This window comes from Zonotrichia albicollis, chromosome 3 (genome assembly GCF_047830755.1).
Source record: "Zonotrichia albicollis isolate bZonAlb1 chromosome 3, bZonAlb1.hap1, whole genome shotgun sequence".
NCBI lineage: Eukaryota > Metazoa > Chordata > Aves > Passeriformes > Passerellidae > Zonotrichia > Zonotrichia albicollis.
This window is the reverse complement of record NC_133821.1, coordinates 20,956,914-20,971,634: the sequence shown is the minus strand read 5'-3', so window position 1 is coordinate 20,971,634 and position 14,721 is coordinate 20,956,914. Positions and strand designations below refer to the sequence as shown.

The window sequence follows — 14,721 nt, the reverse complement described above, 5'->3', positions numbered from 1 at the left end:
AAGAAATAAAGGCAAGCAAGTCACTTTTGGGAGTTCAAATTTAATCCCAGGACATTCAGACAAAGGAAAAAAAATTTTCATTCAATTGTTAATTTTAATTTGAAAATAAACAGTTTGGATCCACCAGATTAAGATGCTGTCTTAACAAGATATGCAAAACTTATTTTACTGAATTACTTAATTCAAATACCGTTGTTGTGCAGTTAGGATTTTCAGGCTGGCAAACTATCTAGAAAGGAAAAAAAAATTCAAGAATGATCATCTGAGAGGGAGGAAAAAAACTGCAAAATCTTGTTTGGAAGTTTTAGAAGGAAAAAGTGAACAGCTTGTCACTTCCAAGTAGGGGGGACATTTTGAAGACTCTCAATGCAGAAGTCTTAACAGGCATTTCTGACCCATTTGATTTCCTGTCTTTACTCTCCAGTGGGTACATCCGTGGTCAAGGTCACCCTTCTCTTAGTTAAGGAGAATCTCATGATGCTTGCATGACACGTTCAGATAGTTTGCCTTCAAAAAGGCTTCAAAATACAGCCTCTTCCTTTGGATCTCTGCATTCAATTCTATGTTATGTCTTTGCAACAAGGGAAAAAAGCAGGGATGGTACCAAGTCCTTCTGTCCCCCAATATGCAGAAAAAAAAAATCTGCCTTTATAAATACAACACTGATGCTGACTGGCTAGAGCCCTCTTACCCTAATGAGCTTAAAATCTTATTTGCAGGGAACATCTGTCAGGGCAGAAGTGAGGTACGCAAGCGCTCTTAATCCATTAGCTCTAAATCCAGCCGAGCTCTCACACTCCTTTTTTTGAATCAAAGAAGAAAACCCAAGTGGGAACATAGGATGGAACTGGGAACAACTTCCAGAGCAGATCCTATGCAATAAGCACATGGGATTTTAATGTGAGCAGCAAAGGAAACAGAACAAAACTGGGACCACGATGGAAAACTCCTGAGGCACAGGCCGGTCTGCAGCTCAGGATGACACAGTGAGTTTGATTTTTTTTTGTGTTCTGGATTTTTGATCAAAAATAAAGACGAATATAAGATGGGCTGCACACCTTCTCGCAGTGAGACTGATAGCACTGCTGCAAGAATTGGTCTTAAGGCTTTGAATAAACCCAAAAGTGTTCTGCCGATTGATTCGAGAGATAAAGGAATCCCTCTGCTGGTTAAAGGTTCATCTTGCTACACTATTGATGAGTATGGGTTTCAGAGGAAGGACTACCTGGAAGAAGAGGAGGAGGATAGACTGTCAGAGCTGGACAAAAATGATAATGTGCACTTATCTTCCAAGGCTCATTCAGATTCCCAGATTTCCAGGGAAGACAAGAAAATCGAGAGGACAGCCACAGATGCTGAAGTCATTATGTCTGAGCTGATTGAGTCTCAAAAGCACATCACTGAGTCCATAGAGATCAGAAAGCAAACCTCCTGCGAATCAGAAGCGTCGGCTTTCGTCTGGGATGACAGGAATGAAAGCAACGCAAAGCAAATCCCAAAGAAAGGAAAGAAAAAGAAAACTCATAAGCTGGCAAAGCAAGGTCAACCCAACAAAAGTAAAGAAAAGTCCATTGTGGCCCCGTGTGAGACAGAGAAGAAGGTGGACTTCCCAGAGCTGCTCGTCAAGGCTCACCAGAGTGCGTACGCCTACTTACACCCCAACCTGTCCAAGTATGAAACTATCCTGCACATGGCCAACCAGGCCACCCAGACTCAGCTCTTCCTGCAGCAGATGATCAGCTTCCTCGTGCTTCGCTTCGATGAAATCAACCAGCTCTTGGAAGAAATTGCCAACGATGGGGAAAATCTTCTCAAGGATGTAGGTGGGAATCTGGCATGGCCGGCGGAAAAGGACGATTTGAAGGAGCACCCTGATCTCCTGCAACAGCTACTGCAGTACACGGTGAACAAAATGCAGCTGGTGAGTGGGATGCTGGCCTCCCTCACGTCCAACGCCCTGCAGGAGACGTGCAGCTACCTGCAGTCTGCTGCAAGCAACCTGGAAGGCAAACTGAAGGCAAAGCAGAGCTTTGATGAGCACCTGCTACGGACGGTAAAGCTGCTCGAAGCCTCAACTGTGGGGTCCTCTCAGTCCCACGGTGATGACAGGACTCTCTGTTCTGAGGACAGTGGCATTGGTGTGGACAGTGAATCCCTCAAAGAGTTCAGTGCTCTCAGCCAGCATGGAGCACAGCCAGGTGAGTCCTGTGCACATGGACATCCATCCCAAAAGCACGCCGGGACCGTGAAGCGTGTGAGCATGGGCACCGCTGCTCCCCATGGCTGTGCTCCTGCAAGGCATTCTAAGGATGTGTTTCATCCATCTGTGCAAAGCAGGGAAGCGACTTCTTGTCAGGGTGGAGTAGCAGAAGGCACGTCTACCACGTCCCAGTATGCAAGCTTGAGCAAAAGCCGTTCCCACAGCTCCTTGCAGTCTGATTCTACTCAGGAAGGTGAACATTTCAAAACCTGTGAATCAACAGATTTTCCTTCAGATGAGGATGAGGATGATGACGATGATGATGAAGAAGAGAGCACACTGGGGGAGGATGATGACAGCACAAGTTTATCAGAAATGGGGAAGGATGGTCTGCCGAGGTCCCTGTCTTCACCTGCGCTCACTGATAGCATTCAGAGGCAGTCCATCAAAAGGACAGAGAATGCAGATACAGAAGAAATCATTTTGAAGATGAAAGATGCCATCAGTGAAAAAATCAAGTTCGTCCCAGCTAAATCCAGGCGTAAGGAGTGGATAGAGGATGAGAGTGGAAGAGCCGTCCTAGCAAAGAGGCCCAGCACAGCAACAGGCAGACAGAGAAGGTTTGGGAAGCAGCGACGCTCCAGGTCAGAGGAGTCCCTCAGAAGCCAGGCAGAGGACCCGACTCTCCTAGAGCTTCAGAGGACTCAAAAAGAGCTCAGCAAAAGGCTGGAAATGTTGTACAGGAAGGATAGAGCTAACAACCTGGAGTCGTGGAAATCAAGAGCAGCACATTATCTGCAGGATGATCAAGTTACGTCTAGGCCCTCCCGCAAGCTGAAGGCAGGCCTCTCAAAAAATTTCAGCATCCTGCCCAACCAGGATAAAGTCCCTTTGTTCACATCTGATGAAAATCCTGTCCTGCTGAATGAAAAGAGAGTCAAGAAGCCTGTAATAGCTACTGTGCCTACCCAGGAGACATCAGGAGGCAAAGAAAATGAGCCTCCTGGAGCACAAACGTTGAGTGCCAGCAGCTGTACCCCTCGGCAGTCTGTCAAAAAGCTGATTGAAACCTTCAGTCCTACTGATGATCTTGCAAAAGCCAAACCTCTAAGATCCTTAGGACCAATAAAGTGCATCAAAAAATTTGGACTTCCAGTCATCCCACCCACCACTCCCTTTCAGAGAGGCTTGGCACCTTTAAATCTTAAGCATCGCATTTCGCCAGTAGAAGACACAAACACCAATGATGTTTCTTCTAGCTTTCCAAATGCCTTTCTTCCTGCACCACCTGCAGAATTAAGCAAGAAGGACACAAAGGAAGAGACTGATGAAGACACTGAGAACCTGCCACCACCACCACCTGAAATGTTAATGGACACTTCTTCTGAAAATTTATCCGAGCCTGAAGAAACTGCAAGAACAGAAGGAAGCTCTTCGGAAGATGCCAAAAAGACCACCAAACCAGAACTGCATGCTGCTAAGAGATCACAAGTTTCCCCAAAAATGAAAGCTTCCCTTCAGTCCATCGACTTGCTGCCAAGCAAAAATATCAGTGGCCCCAGTGGGGTGACTAATAAAGGTCTAAGGAGCACCAGGCCAGGGGAAGAGAAACCACACAGGTACTCCCTGGAGCTGAACCCAACCAACGTGCGCATCCCCAGCCAGGAGGAGATTTTGGAAACCCAGAGGAAAGAGGCTGCAGATTTATACAAGCAAACTCATAAAATCATTCCTCTTCAGAACCCCAGTGGGACTTCAACCCCACTCAGCAGGAGCTCAGAGAGCAAGGGGCCCGACCCACCTGCTCCATCATTGCCGCGCCAGAAGCACGGCTCTCCGGACCCGCTCCGGAGCGGCGACAAGGGCTCGCTGTTCACCAGGAGGGTCTCCCCAGCAAGAACTGCTCCCTCTTCCCCAACTGAGAAATGGCTCTTCAGCCCCCCAGCGCACCACAGACATTCTCTGCACGCTTTCAGCAGCACCCAGCCGAGCTCACCCAGCGTGCAGAGGAAACCCAGTCCCCCGTCCAGCCCCAGGGTGCCCAGCCCACCTCTGCAGAAGAAGCTGCCCTCTCCACCAGCACAGCGAAAACCAGTCAGCCCTCCTGTGGGGCACAGGCAGGGCTCACCCACAGCACAGCGGCTGGCAGGCTCCCCTGCTCCATTCCCCAGCACCCCCTCCCCACCAGCCTCCCCATCTCGCTCCTACAGGGTGCCCAGGGCTGGGCTGGATGCTGGGGACGAGCACCAGCTCTCCTCCTCCAAGAGGGGCAGCAATGTCCGTTCCATATTTTGCCCGGCCACCTCTTCCTTATTCGAAGCCAGAGCTCCAGTGGCCCCCAGCAAGGGCCCTGCTGAGGTGGGCAGCCAGCCTGAGGCTGCAGCACAGCCCCAGAGGAGCAGCCTGATGCTCCAGCAGCCCGGGGACCGCAGCAGGAGGCTGTCCCTGAGCACCAGCCACCCGCAGCCCTTCGTCAGGAGAAGCTTCTCTGATCGCCGCCCAGGGGCCCAGCCTCACCTCCCAGCTCCCCTGACAGCTGGCAGTGAGCCTGCACTTCACCAGGCAAGGTAAGGAACTTGGTGCCACAAGAGCAGACCTATAGCACAAGGTTGGCTTTCTAAACTTACAGTGGGAATTTAAAGCTGTTAAGAGGTTTCCTGGAAAGGTGTCCTGTCCATGTGCAGAAAAGATGGCTGGGCAAAGATAGCACTGTATGATCATTGTCAGTCCCCTCCAACTGAAATAATCTGTTCTATTTTCTTACCTCAAATTTCACTAGACAACTGGCCTGAATGAAGGGAAGAGTTAACTTTCCATGGCTTGCTCAAGCCTTACCCTTACACATAAGCTGTGACAGGCATAGGGAAAATTCAGTGTTGGTTTCATGGCACAGAACTCCTCTTATTCGTGTGGGGGCTAAAGGCATCCACATTCAATTCCTAAAAACTCTGAAGTAGCCCTCAGATTATAAACATAAATATTTATGAGAAGATAGGCATGAGCCAAGAGGAGGGGTGTTGTTCTATCATCACCCTCTAATCCAGTATAAACTGTTCATCTGAAAACTGTGGGAGAATGTTTCAATTCAGCTGGCAAGAATGAGAGACAGATAATATATAGGCAAGGATCTGTGTGGACAAAATTATTAGGCTGGAATTTTGAACCTCTTGTGCACACTTTTAGACCTAGGTGCTGATATCAAGTCGGCTTGCAACAACCCAAGCCCAGTTTTCAGAAGCCTCCCGTGGCTACTGCAGATTCATTGCTCTGAAAAAAAAATCTAAACACCAACACATGCCAGTTCCATGTTTGCAAAAAGTGGTGGCCTCTTATTAAAAAAAATGGGCTTAGCTTAAATTTTGCCTATCACGTAAGGAAAAAAAAAATCACTAAACCAAAATAGAAGTGGGTATTTGGGAATACTCCAAGATGTGTAACAGCCTGGAAGTACAGTGTTGTTATTCTAGTTTCTTAACATCTTAGGATGTGTAAGTCCATTAAGCTTTAAGCTTCTCTGGCAACCTTTCCACACATGAGCAGTATTTTTGCTCTTGTCCCAGAAGAGCTGCAGTCCCATGACTCATTCCCTTGAGGAGGGAGGGGGATTGCAAGATCAGCCCCAAGAGGATGAAATTGCATTTATGGGTGCACAGGCACTCAGGGCACTGTGAGCACAGGGACAGTCACAGCACTGAGGACAGATTTCCAGGCATTCCCACCCCAAAGGCAGAATTAGGACTGAGTATCCCCTGCTGCAGTAGAGAAATGTGCTGAACAAAACATGTCAAAAACACTGGGAAATGCAAACTTTTGCATTCCCAGTTCTAATATTGCATTATAGTCTGACATTTTAATATTTTCTAAAATTCCTGTGCCGTGCTGCTGGGTTTTCTGTTATTTCTATATACTGTGTGAAGTCAGCTTTGTCTACTCCGGTGCCTGCCAGCAGAAATAAATGTTGTCAAAAGAGTTTTTATGCAAAACCTTGCAAGACAAAAGCTGGGGCAGTTTTATGGATGCATTTTATTTCTTTATTATAAATTGCTAGCTAATTTATACCTCAGTGGGTTGTATTATATTTCTATCATAGTCTGTCAGAGTATAGTGAGTAAAACAAAACAATTCACTGTAAATAAAATCATCCCTTTCATGAAAAAAGTCATATATCCTAGTGTTATGATCTACAAGTATTTTGGAATCATCCCAATGAACACCAACAGTAGTACCAGTCAGTTATCCTAAATTTACATCAACATAAGCAAAAGGGAAATTTAGACCATTAATTACCTCACACACTGATTTAAGATGCAATACACCACTGTGTGTTTTCTTACACCCAAAATAAGCTGCCTGGAGTAAATTTTATGGACCTTGCATTGAATGGCCTAAAATGAACATCACAGCCAATGGGCTGATGGGCAGAGAAGGAGCATTTTGGGAGTGAACACAGGGAAAAAGCTCTGAGAGCTCTTCACATCACTCAGGTCCTCTCCCCCTGCTCAGCACTGGGGTGGTTGCCACAGCTGTGAGCCCCACATCACCCTGTGCAGATGATGAGCCCTGCTCTTTAGCAGGTGCCTTAATTGACAAAGCACCACACTCTGATCCATCTTTCTCCTCCAAGTCCATTAAACAGCCAGGACTTTCCTTGCTTTGTAACTGACAGAGGAAAATCTCAAAACGTCTAAACCTAAAAGCAATGTTTGCATCTGGTCTCAAATTCACATCACCACACCATCACCACACAGCTGTCAGCATCCTTTCCTTCATTCCTCCCTTGGCTTTACCTCTTCTTTCCAAATGTAACAATGCCTTTTTTTGGTCTGTGTGGTGTTTTCCTGTGTTATGTTTCTGTGTTATTAGCAGCTTCATTATCAGAAGGGTGAGAACACAGAGTCAAACCTGAGATACTATCAATCCTTCATAGGAAAAACATTCTGAAGACCACTGAGTTATCCAGTGTCTCCCATGCTTACAAATTCAGGGATATAAGAGGTTTATCCCCCCACTTTTCCCACACCAAATTAAAACATCCATTTGATGAGAAATAGGTTGCCAAAGATAATCTGGCAGAGCTTGTACCAGCAAAAAGAAGCAGCTGAGTTGCCTATCCCACACATCCCCTTTTAGCAGAAACACACAAAAAAAAGAGACAGCTTCCATCTTATTTTGCAAGCTGGCATTGATGGGCATTAAATGTCAGCGTTGTGCACAGATTTGTTTGTCTCCTGCACATTCATTGCTGTCCTAGGAGGCAAAACCCACTTTTTCCAAGTATGTCTTCTGCCCATCCCATGTTATAAGGAACATCAGGATTTAAAATGATAGTAGCCCTAACTAGGGCTGGAGCTGGAGCTTTTCTTTTAATCTTAGATCTTACCTAACAAGAACTTCAGTTCTCAAGTCAGTTCAGCTGGTTCCCATTCGACCAGCCTGAGGCTGGATAGGCTGAGATAACTTGGCTGGTTTCTAAGCTTGGTCATTTGACAAAAATCAGCAATTACTGGCATCTCAGTAAGGCACAACAGGTACAATTGCTCTGCTCATAGAGATTCTGTTAATCTGTAGCACAGTTTCTTTGTATGCACCTTAACAAAATAGTATTTCATCAAGACTGCTGCTTTCCTAAGTGGTAGAGCAGAGAGAAAAGATAAAATGCCATTGCCTTTAACATACTGTTCAGTGAGAGCTTGAGGATGGACTGGGTGGACTGAATCAGGCTCAAAGAAAGTAACCCAAATGAGCCCTTCTGCAACTAGGGGATATTTGAATCTGGATTAGTTTCATGACTGGACAAGTATCACAAATCTCCTCATTTAGCAGTTCAAATCATTAAAGTCCTAGCAGTTAAGAGCAGGAACATAACAGCTTGTCTGTAGTTGAAAGCTCATTCAGTTTAGCAGTATGTACACTTAAAATGCAGTCATGATTCCCAGATACCTCTGAAATATTTCCCCATGTTGAGTTTAAACCACATGAATGAGCTGAGCAGCACAGAGCACACTTCACACACTACAGCAGGAAGGCACAGGGTGTGAGATGACAGAATCCACTGCTATGATCAGTCTTGACACATAAAGTCCCTGTACCCCTAGGGAGTGCCAGAGCAACCTCAAGAACATCATTTACACTTTCTGTGTCTCAGTGCTTCTGTCAGCAGAGTGAGAGTAGCAGATTTATAAGAGCAGAATTCCCCTCCCACAGTCATGCTGGTGTATGGTGGATATTTTTGCCCCTGACAAGGGGAGAGAATGATGCATCTGACTCCATCTTATCAGAAGGCTAATTAATCACTTTATTATGCTATATTATTCTGTATTATATTACATTATGTTGCATTACATCTGAACTGCACTCAACTCTGCACACAACTGCACAGAATGTTGTGACTGTCACCCAACAGTCCCAACACACACACGCAAGGAAACAAAACACCATCACTTTGGGTAAACAGTGTCTATATTGCATTGTACTTTGGCATAAACACAGGCACAGCAAATGGTAAGAATTGTTTTCCTTTCTCTGAGATCCAGAGAATGTGAAACCCAGAAATATTCTTGGGAAGAATTGTGCCTTGCTTTTCTCTGTGAAGAGAAATGTGGCTCAGAAATCGCTGTAACCAGGCTAGGCAGATGCACATCAGAGGCAAGAACTTTCCTTCCCTTCAGCAGTCTGAAACAAGACTTTTCACTCAAATCTGCCCTTATCTGCAGGGAAACCCAGCCTCACACCGATCCCCTGTTAAACATACAAAATGTTTTCTTCTCAGGAGAGGTCTGGGAGGGAAGAGTACAGTGCACTTGGCAGGACAAGAGTAAAATCTAGATGGTGCACACAAAGAGTGTGTTCAGGAGGAGAGGGGGAATGGCAGGGTGGGGTAATGACAGGGTGTGGGCAATGACAGGGTGTCGTGCAGCCTTTGTGCTTCATGGGTTAACGTGCTTTATCTAATCAGTGCTGTTTTAAAAAGTCACGATTCATTAACCTCTTAAGCATCTTTCCTCCTGCAGCTCGGAGAAGAGCCCTAGGAAAGCAGGTGACTCGTGGAACCGCTCTGGGGCTCCTGAGAGCAGAGATTCCAGCAGATCCGCTTCCCACCCCGAGCTCTTCGTCGTGGGCCAGGGGCTGCAGAGGGACTGAGAGCAGGGAGCGCCCCAAGGGCGGAGGCACAAGGGAGACCCCAGAGGGAGCAAACAGCCTTAGCCCAGCCTCCAGAGCACATCCTCATCTTCTCTTGCAAGGAAACTGTAGGATAGCATTGCACCAAAAACCCCAGACTGGGCTCAACAATCTAATGGAACGCCAGCCAGCTGCTCCTCATGTCATGCCACGGCTTTGCTCAGAGATCCACACGGAGCAAAAGAAACTCTTTGTGGCTGGGTGAGTCTGAGGCAAATTTGGTTGATGAAGACAGGACCTATAGCCAAGTCCTTTTTTCCATGGTTTAGACAATAGATTTTTAAAAGCTAGCACAAATTAATCATTATTCAACACATTATTCATTCAGTAGGTATCACATCTGTGTAAAATGTGACTTTTCCAGGAGGGAGGTAAAACCCTGAGCCAATTGAGTGTTACTGCAGTTAAACATCCATCCCTTCAGCAAAGCCACATTTTTACCTTAGGAGCTTATCAACATGCAGGGAGAGAATAATGTCATATATAAGTTAAAACAAAGCAACCCATTTTGAAGGGAAAAAATTAGGGATCTAACTTCCCAAAAAAAGCCTTTGATCTTCTAAATCACCTTTGATTACCAGATAATCTTATCACCTCTAGTTTCCAGGGTACAAGGCTTAATCCTGATTAGAGTAGTTTTGCAATCGCCTGATCAAACAACATTATAAATCACAAAGCATCTAAGGACACATTTATCTAAGGATGCATTTGGAGGTTTTGTTTGGGTTTATTTTTCTTTCTTTTTCTTTTTTTTTTTTTTTTTTTTTTGTAAAAGAAAAAACATGCCACCATGGAGAATCCTGTTCTCCCTGAAAAACTTTTATATTTTTTATTCTGATTTATGCAGTTTGAGGGTATTTGTTGTAATTTCACTGGATAGTCTAGGCAGATTCTTGTTAATAAAAACACAAATTATTTACAGTCAATTAATCCTAAGATTTTACAGCATTCACTACAGTCTCAAAAATTACTGGATCTTCCTCACCTAACTGATATGTCATCATGGTTAAGATGCAGATTTTAATTAATGTAGTTTCGGTTTCATTTGACATTTCATCTACAACTTTAAGATCCATTTAAAAAATGAATAAGAATCATTAGATCAGAATAAGATCCATTTTAAAAAAGGCCATTTGTATCAAACTTTGTTAGGAATAGTTTAAATTTTTTCCTGAAGTTTTCATAAAACTGGGAACTGCACCTTCACACAGCATTTTTACCCTTCCTGCCCACCTTCCTGATGGGGGAATGGAGCTTCACCTCCCCCAGGACAAGGGTTGTTCTCTGGATACTGAACTCCTGATTTTAGTCCCGTGCCTTAACCACTAGCATCTCCCACCAAGTGCAGTGCCATTTTGCACCACGGACACAAGGAAACCTTAATTATTATGTTTAAAGTGGGGGGGTTTGGATATAGACAAGCAGTGAATAGATGCTTTGGGTGGTCAGGGGTTTGTGAGCTTAAAGAGGCCAAGCCACACAGATCCAATCCACTGTGTAATCAATCACACAGGCAGAGGCACCACCCCTGCCAAGCTGGAAAATCACCAGGCAGATACTGCAAAGCTCACCAGCAGGGTAAGCTCTTCAGGTTAGCCCTCCCCTCATCAGAAATGCAGTTGTCTCCCTCCTGGGTAAGAATACAAATGCATTTTTGCATGCATTTTGGGTTGGTTTGTTCTGCTGGCAGTGAGCCCCCAGAAGAGAAGCAAACCAGGAACGTGACAGCAGGAAAGTGGCACTTGGCATGCCTGAATGCAGCTCTGCAGAGGAAAACAGAGCAGAGCTTCTCCTCAGCTACTGCAATCAGTTCATCTCTTTATGGCTTCATGCTGGAACTCCCCAGCACCCCTGATGGGGAATAAGAGAAAATATAAGAGAAAATATTTACATCCCTCAAGCAAGAAATTCTGCTGCGGCAGCACAAGGGACAGCACTTCAGCAGTCAAGCTACAAACCTCCTCCCACCACATGTGCTCTCTGCAGTCAGCCAAAGCATCTTTGCCCAAAACCAGGCTCCCTTTGAGGGGTGTGCATGGGCTGCCATCCTGGACTTCATCCCTCCCTGCTCTGACCGGGGCTGTGGTCATCAGGAGGCTCCTTGCAAACACAGGATTCTGATGCTGCCCAAAGGATGCTGCAGCAAACTGGTCATTGTATGCAGGACACAGCTTCTGGGGGAGTCATCTGCAAGTTTGTAATGTGAACTCATGGTTACATGTAGTTAAGAGGTTCTCTTTAGCCCAGGAATGTACAGGACTCTTGTAAAAAATGTGTTTACCTTTGATTTGCATTGCAAGCATGAAATTGAGAGAAACTCTAGTATGCAGGAAATGATAGTTTGCCCATCTACTTTTTTAAAAAAATTAATTTTTAAACAGGTTTTTGGTCAACAGTTCAATTTTTTCACAAATGCAACATTTCTGGGATACAGTTGTTTTATAAGACCAGGCTCAATGTAAACATTTATTTTTTACTGATGTAAATAAAACAGAGGTTTTATATACAAGGTATGAGTTGGATCTCCCATATTCTGTATGCAACCAGTGTCAATCTTAGCCCAGTGTTATACTATTGGTGCATTCCTTAGTGCCCTGAAGTATAAAATGTCCATTTGCTTCCTCTTCCCCCATCCCAGCACAAGTTTGTCTTGTTTTGTGTTTTGCTGGTACATCAGTTAACTTAGATTGCATTTCCATTCAACAAATATGTCTTGTTTTAGGCTACAAGACCCAGGCTGGGCACTGACAGAGCAGAGCACAGGTCAGCTGTGCTTCCACCCCTGCCCTGCCCTGATTTAAGCCTGAGCTACCTGGCAGCCTTGCACTCAGCTCAGTGGAGCTGCTGTGTGAAACCACACAGTGCCTTGCTCCTAAGGGTTAAAATCAGAGTGCTCTCCCTGCAGTGGGGTCAGATTGCAGAGGGATTGAGCATCGAGTGAAGCAGGATCAGGTTTCCAGCCAGGGCTTTCTTCACAGCTGCGAAAAGAGCAGCCAGCAGCTCTGTGCTGCACTTTATGTGCAGACCTTTAAAAAGTTGGCAGCTGCCCCTGTTTCCAGTGACACTGCTCAAATCTCAGCCCTTTAATGGGGCTGTCATTTCATCCCCCTGGCATCTGGAGATGACTAGAACACTAAGGCACCACACACACACTCCAGTTTCTTTTTTCTGACTTCAAGAACTACCTCAGACAGCCTGGAGAAGAGGGGGGACCTCAGTGCAGTTACAGCTTCCTTGTCAGGGCAAGCAGAGGGGCAGGCACTGATCTCTTCTGTGTGACTGGCCCTGAGGAAATGGCCTGAAATTGTGTCAGGGGAGGTTTGTGTTGGATATTAGGAAAGGTTTTTCACCCGGAGGGTGGCTGGGCACTGGAGCAGGCTCCCCAGGGCAGTACTCACAGCCCCAGCCTGACAGAGTTCAAGAAGTGTTTTGAGAACCCTCTCAGGCACATGGAGTGACTCTTGGGGTGTTCTGTGCAGGGCCAGGAGCTGGGCTGGATGGTCCTTGTGAGTCCCTGTCAATTCAGAATATTCTGTGATTCTGTGATTAGAGACATGGCTGAGAATGCTGTGCAGGTTATCAATAAATTCAGCATATTGCAGTGCTAGGACCTCTTAGCATTCAAGGCATGTCATAACCATTTATGAAGTTTTACCATTAAGAGAAACATTCTGAGAAGATATCACCTTTGCTATAGGAAGGAAAGAAACCATAACACAGAGATAAAGTAACTCTTCCTACTGTCAGGTCTCATCAGTAAAGAACTGCCAGTATCTCCTGAACACAAAACCTGCTAGATTAGCAAATCATTAATTCTTCCACATCAAATGTACCCAGTGCCACCATGACTACAGTATGGTGGAGATGCATTTTGCAGGTGTGGACTTCAAACTGTGATTTTGATTTTCCTGGGAAAGATCCTATGGGCAAGATCCATAGCACCTGCAGTATGGATTAAACTTCCACATTGTCCTCAGGTAAAGGCGAAGGTTCATACAAACTCACAATTGTATACTGGATCATCTGAAACCTGAGGGCAAAGATCCTGTGTTTGTGTTTCTTGCCCACAGTCCTTTTTGGATGAATAATGAAAATGCTCATGTCAAAAGAAAACGTGTATAGATAGAGACAGTAGATACTCAGCAGGACAAGGTGATCAAGGCCCAGGACCACATTTTCCCTCTGATCCCATTTCCATTCATCTCACATATACCTGCCTGTTGTATTTTCTGGGACCCCCAACAAGGGAAGGAATGATGCATCTGACTCCATGTTCTTAGAAGGCTAATTTATTCTTTTATTATCTATATTATATTAAATAATACTAAACTAAACTATATTAAAGAATAGAGAAAGGATACAGGCAGAAGACTAAAAGATACTAATGAAATCTCGTGACTCTCTCTTCAGAGTCTGGCACAGCTTGGTCCCAACTGGCCATTGAGTCAAAACAATTCACAGCAGAAACCAGTGAAACAACCACCTGTTGGTAAACAATGTCCAAACACATTCCAAAGCAGCAAAACACAGGAGAAGCAATCAAATAAATATTGTTTTCATTTTTCTCTGAGGCTTCTCAGCTTCCCAAGAGAAAAATCCTGGGCAAAGAGATTTTTCAGAAAATACGACAGTGACACCTGCCCTGCACCTATTCTGTTCCACCACTTCTAGCACAAAATTACCTACAGCCCTCACAACTCATCATTGTTCTCCTCTCAGTGACATCCTGATTTTCAAAATCTGACCTGTTAGGTCTCTTCCTTTATTCTTTTATCTTTCTTTACTAACATACAACTCTGTAATTGCATGACAATAGCGTGAGAATTTCTGAAGTTGGACTGTATAGTACACAACCTTTATCAAAGGAAAAGGGGATGATAAGCCTATTTTACTCCATATCTATCCCTCCTGCTTTAGTAAAATTTTCCTCAGGGCACAGATTAATTGATTGCACAGCAATTAAGGAGAAACTGAAAGCTTTCAATGCAACAGGCTGCCCTTCATTTATTAATACTACCTAACCATTGGCTCCTTGGGATATGAGTGAACCCAAATCCAAGCCTGGGGATGCTAACAAAGACCATCCTTGCCCAGAGCAGTAGCCACAAAGCTGTGAACAAAACTTTCCAGGCACTCCAGCAGACACAGAGACACATGGCAAGGCAGAGATGACTCTGCAGAGAAAATCTAAATCAACAAATTTACCAGCTGCTTTGGCTTTTAAGTGGGACACTGTCAATCCTATGGGGCCATTTAATTGCAGCCTTACCCCCTCTTAAAATCAGTAGAAGTTTAGTATCTCTCACATCCAAACTGAAAATTCAACCTGCCAGTACAACACA

At 44.9% G+C, this 14,721-nt stretch overlaps 1 protein-coding gene across 1 annotated transcript; it reads left to right on the top strand.

The window, feature by feature from the left end:
- The first annotated feature begins 1,045 nt into the window (after nucleotides 1–1,045).
- PCARE (photoreceptor cilium actin regulator) lies at nucleotides 1,046–9,340 on the top strand. The gene is made up of 2 exons (XM_005493852.1): nucleotides 1,046–4,767; nucleotides 9,211–9,340. Exons 1-2 carry the CDS (start codon nucleotides 1,046–1,048, stop codon nucleotides 9,338–9,340), a joined length of 3,852 nt encoding a protein of 1,283 aa, XP_005493909.1.
- Nucleotides 9,341–14,721: the final 5,381 nt, after the last annotated feature.

Bases quoted from the DNA above. Each gene is read 5' to 3' on its own strand.
- PCARE (XM_005493852.1), top strand. From the start codon at position 1,046: ATGGGCTGCACACCTTCTCGCAGTGAGACTGATAGCACTGCTGCAAGA. The intron at 4,768-9,210 runs GTAAGGAACTTG...TTCCTCCTGCAG, and splicing joins CCTGCACTTCACCAGGCAAG to CTCGGAGAAGAGCCCTAGGA.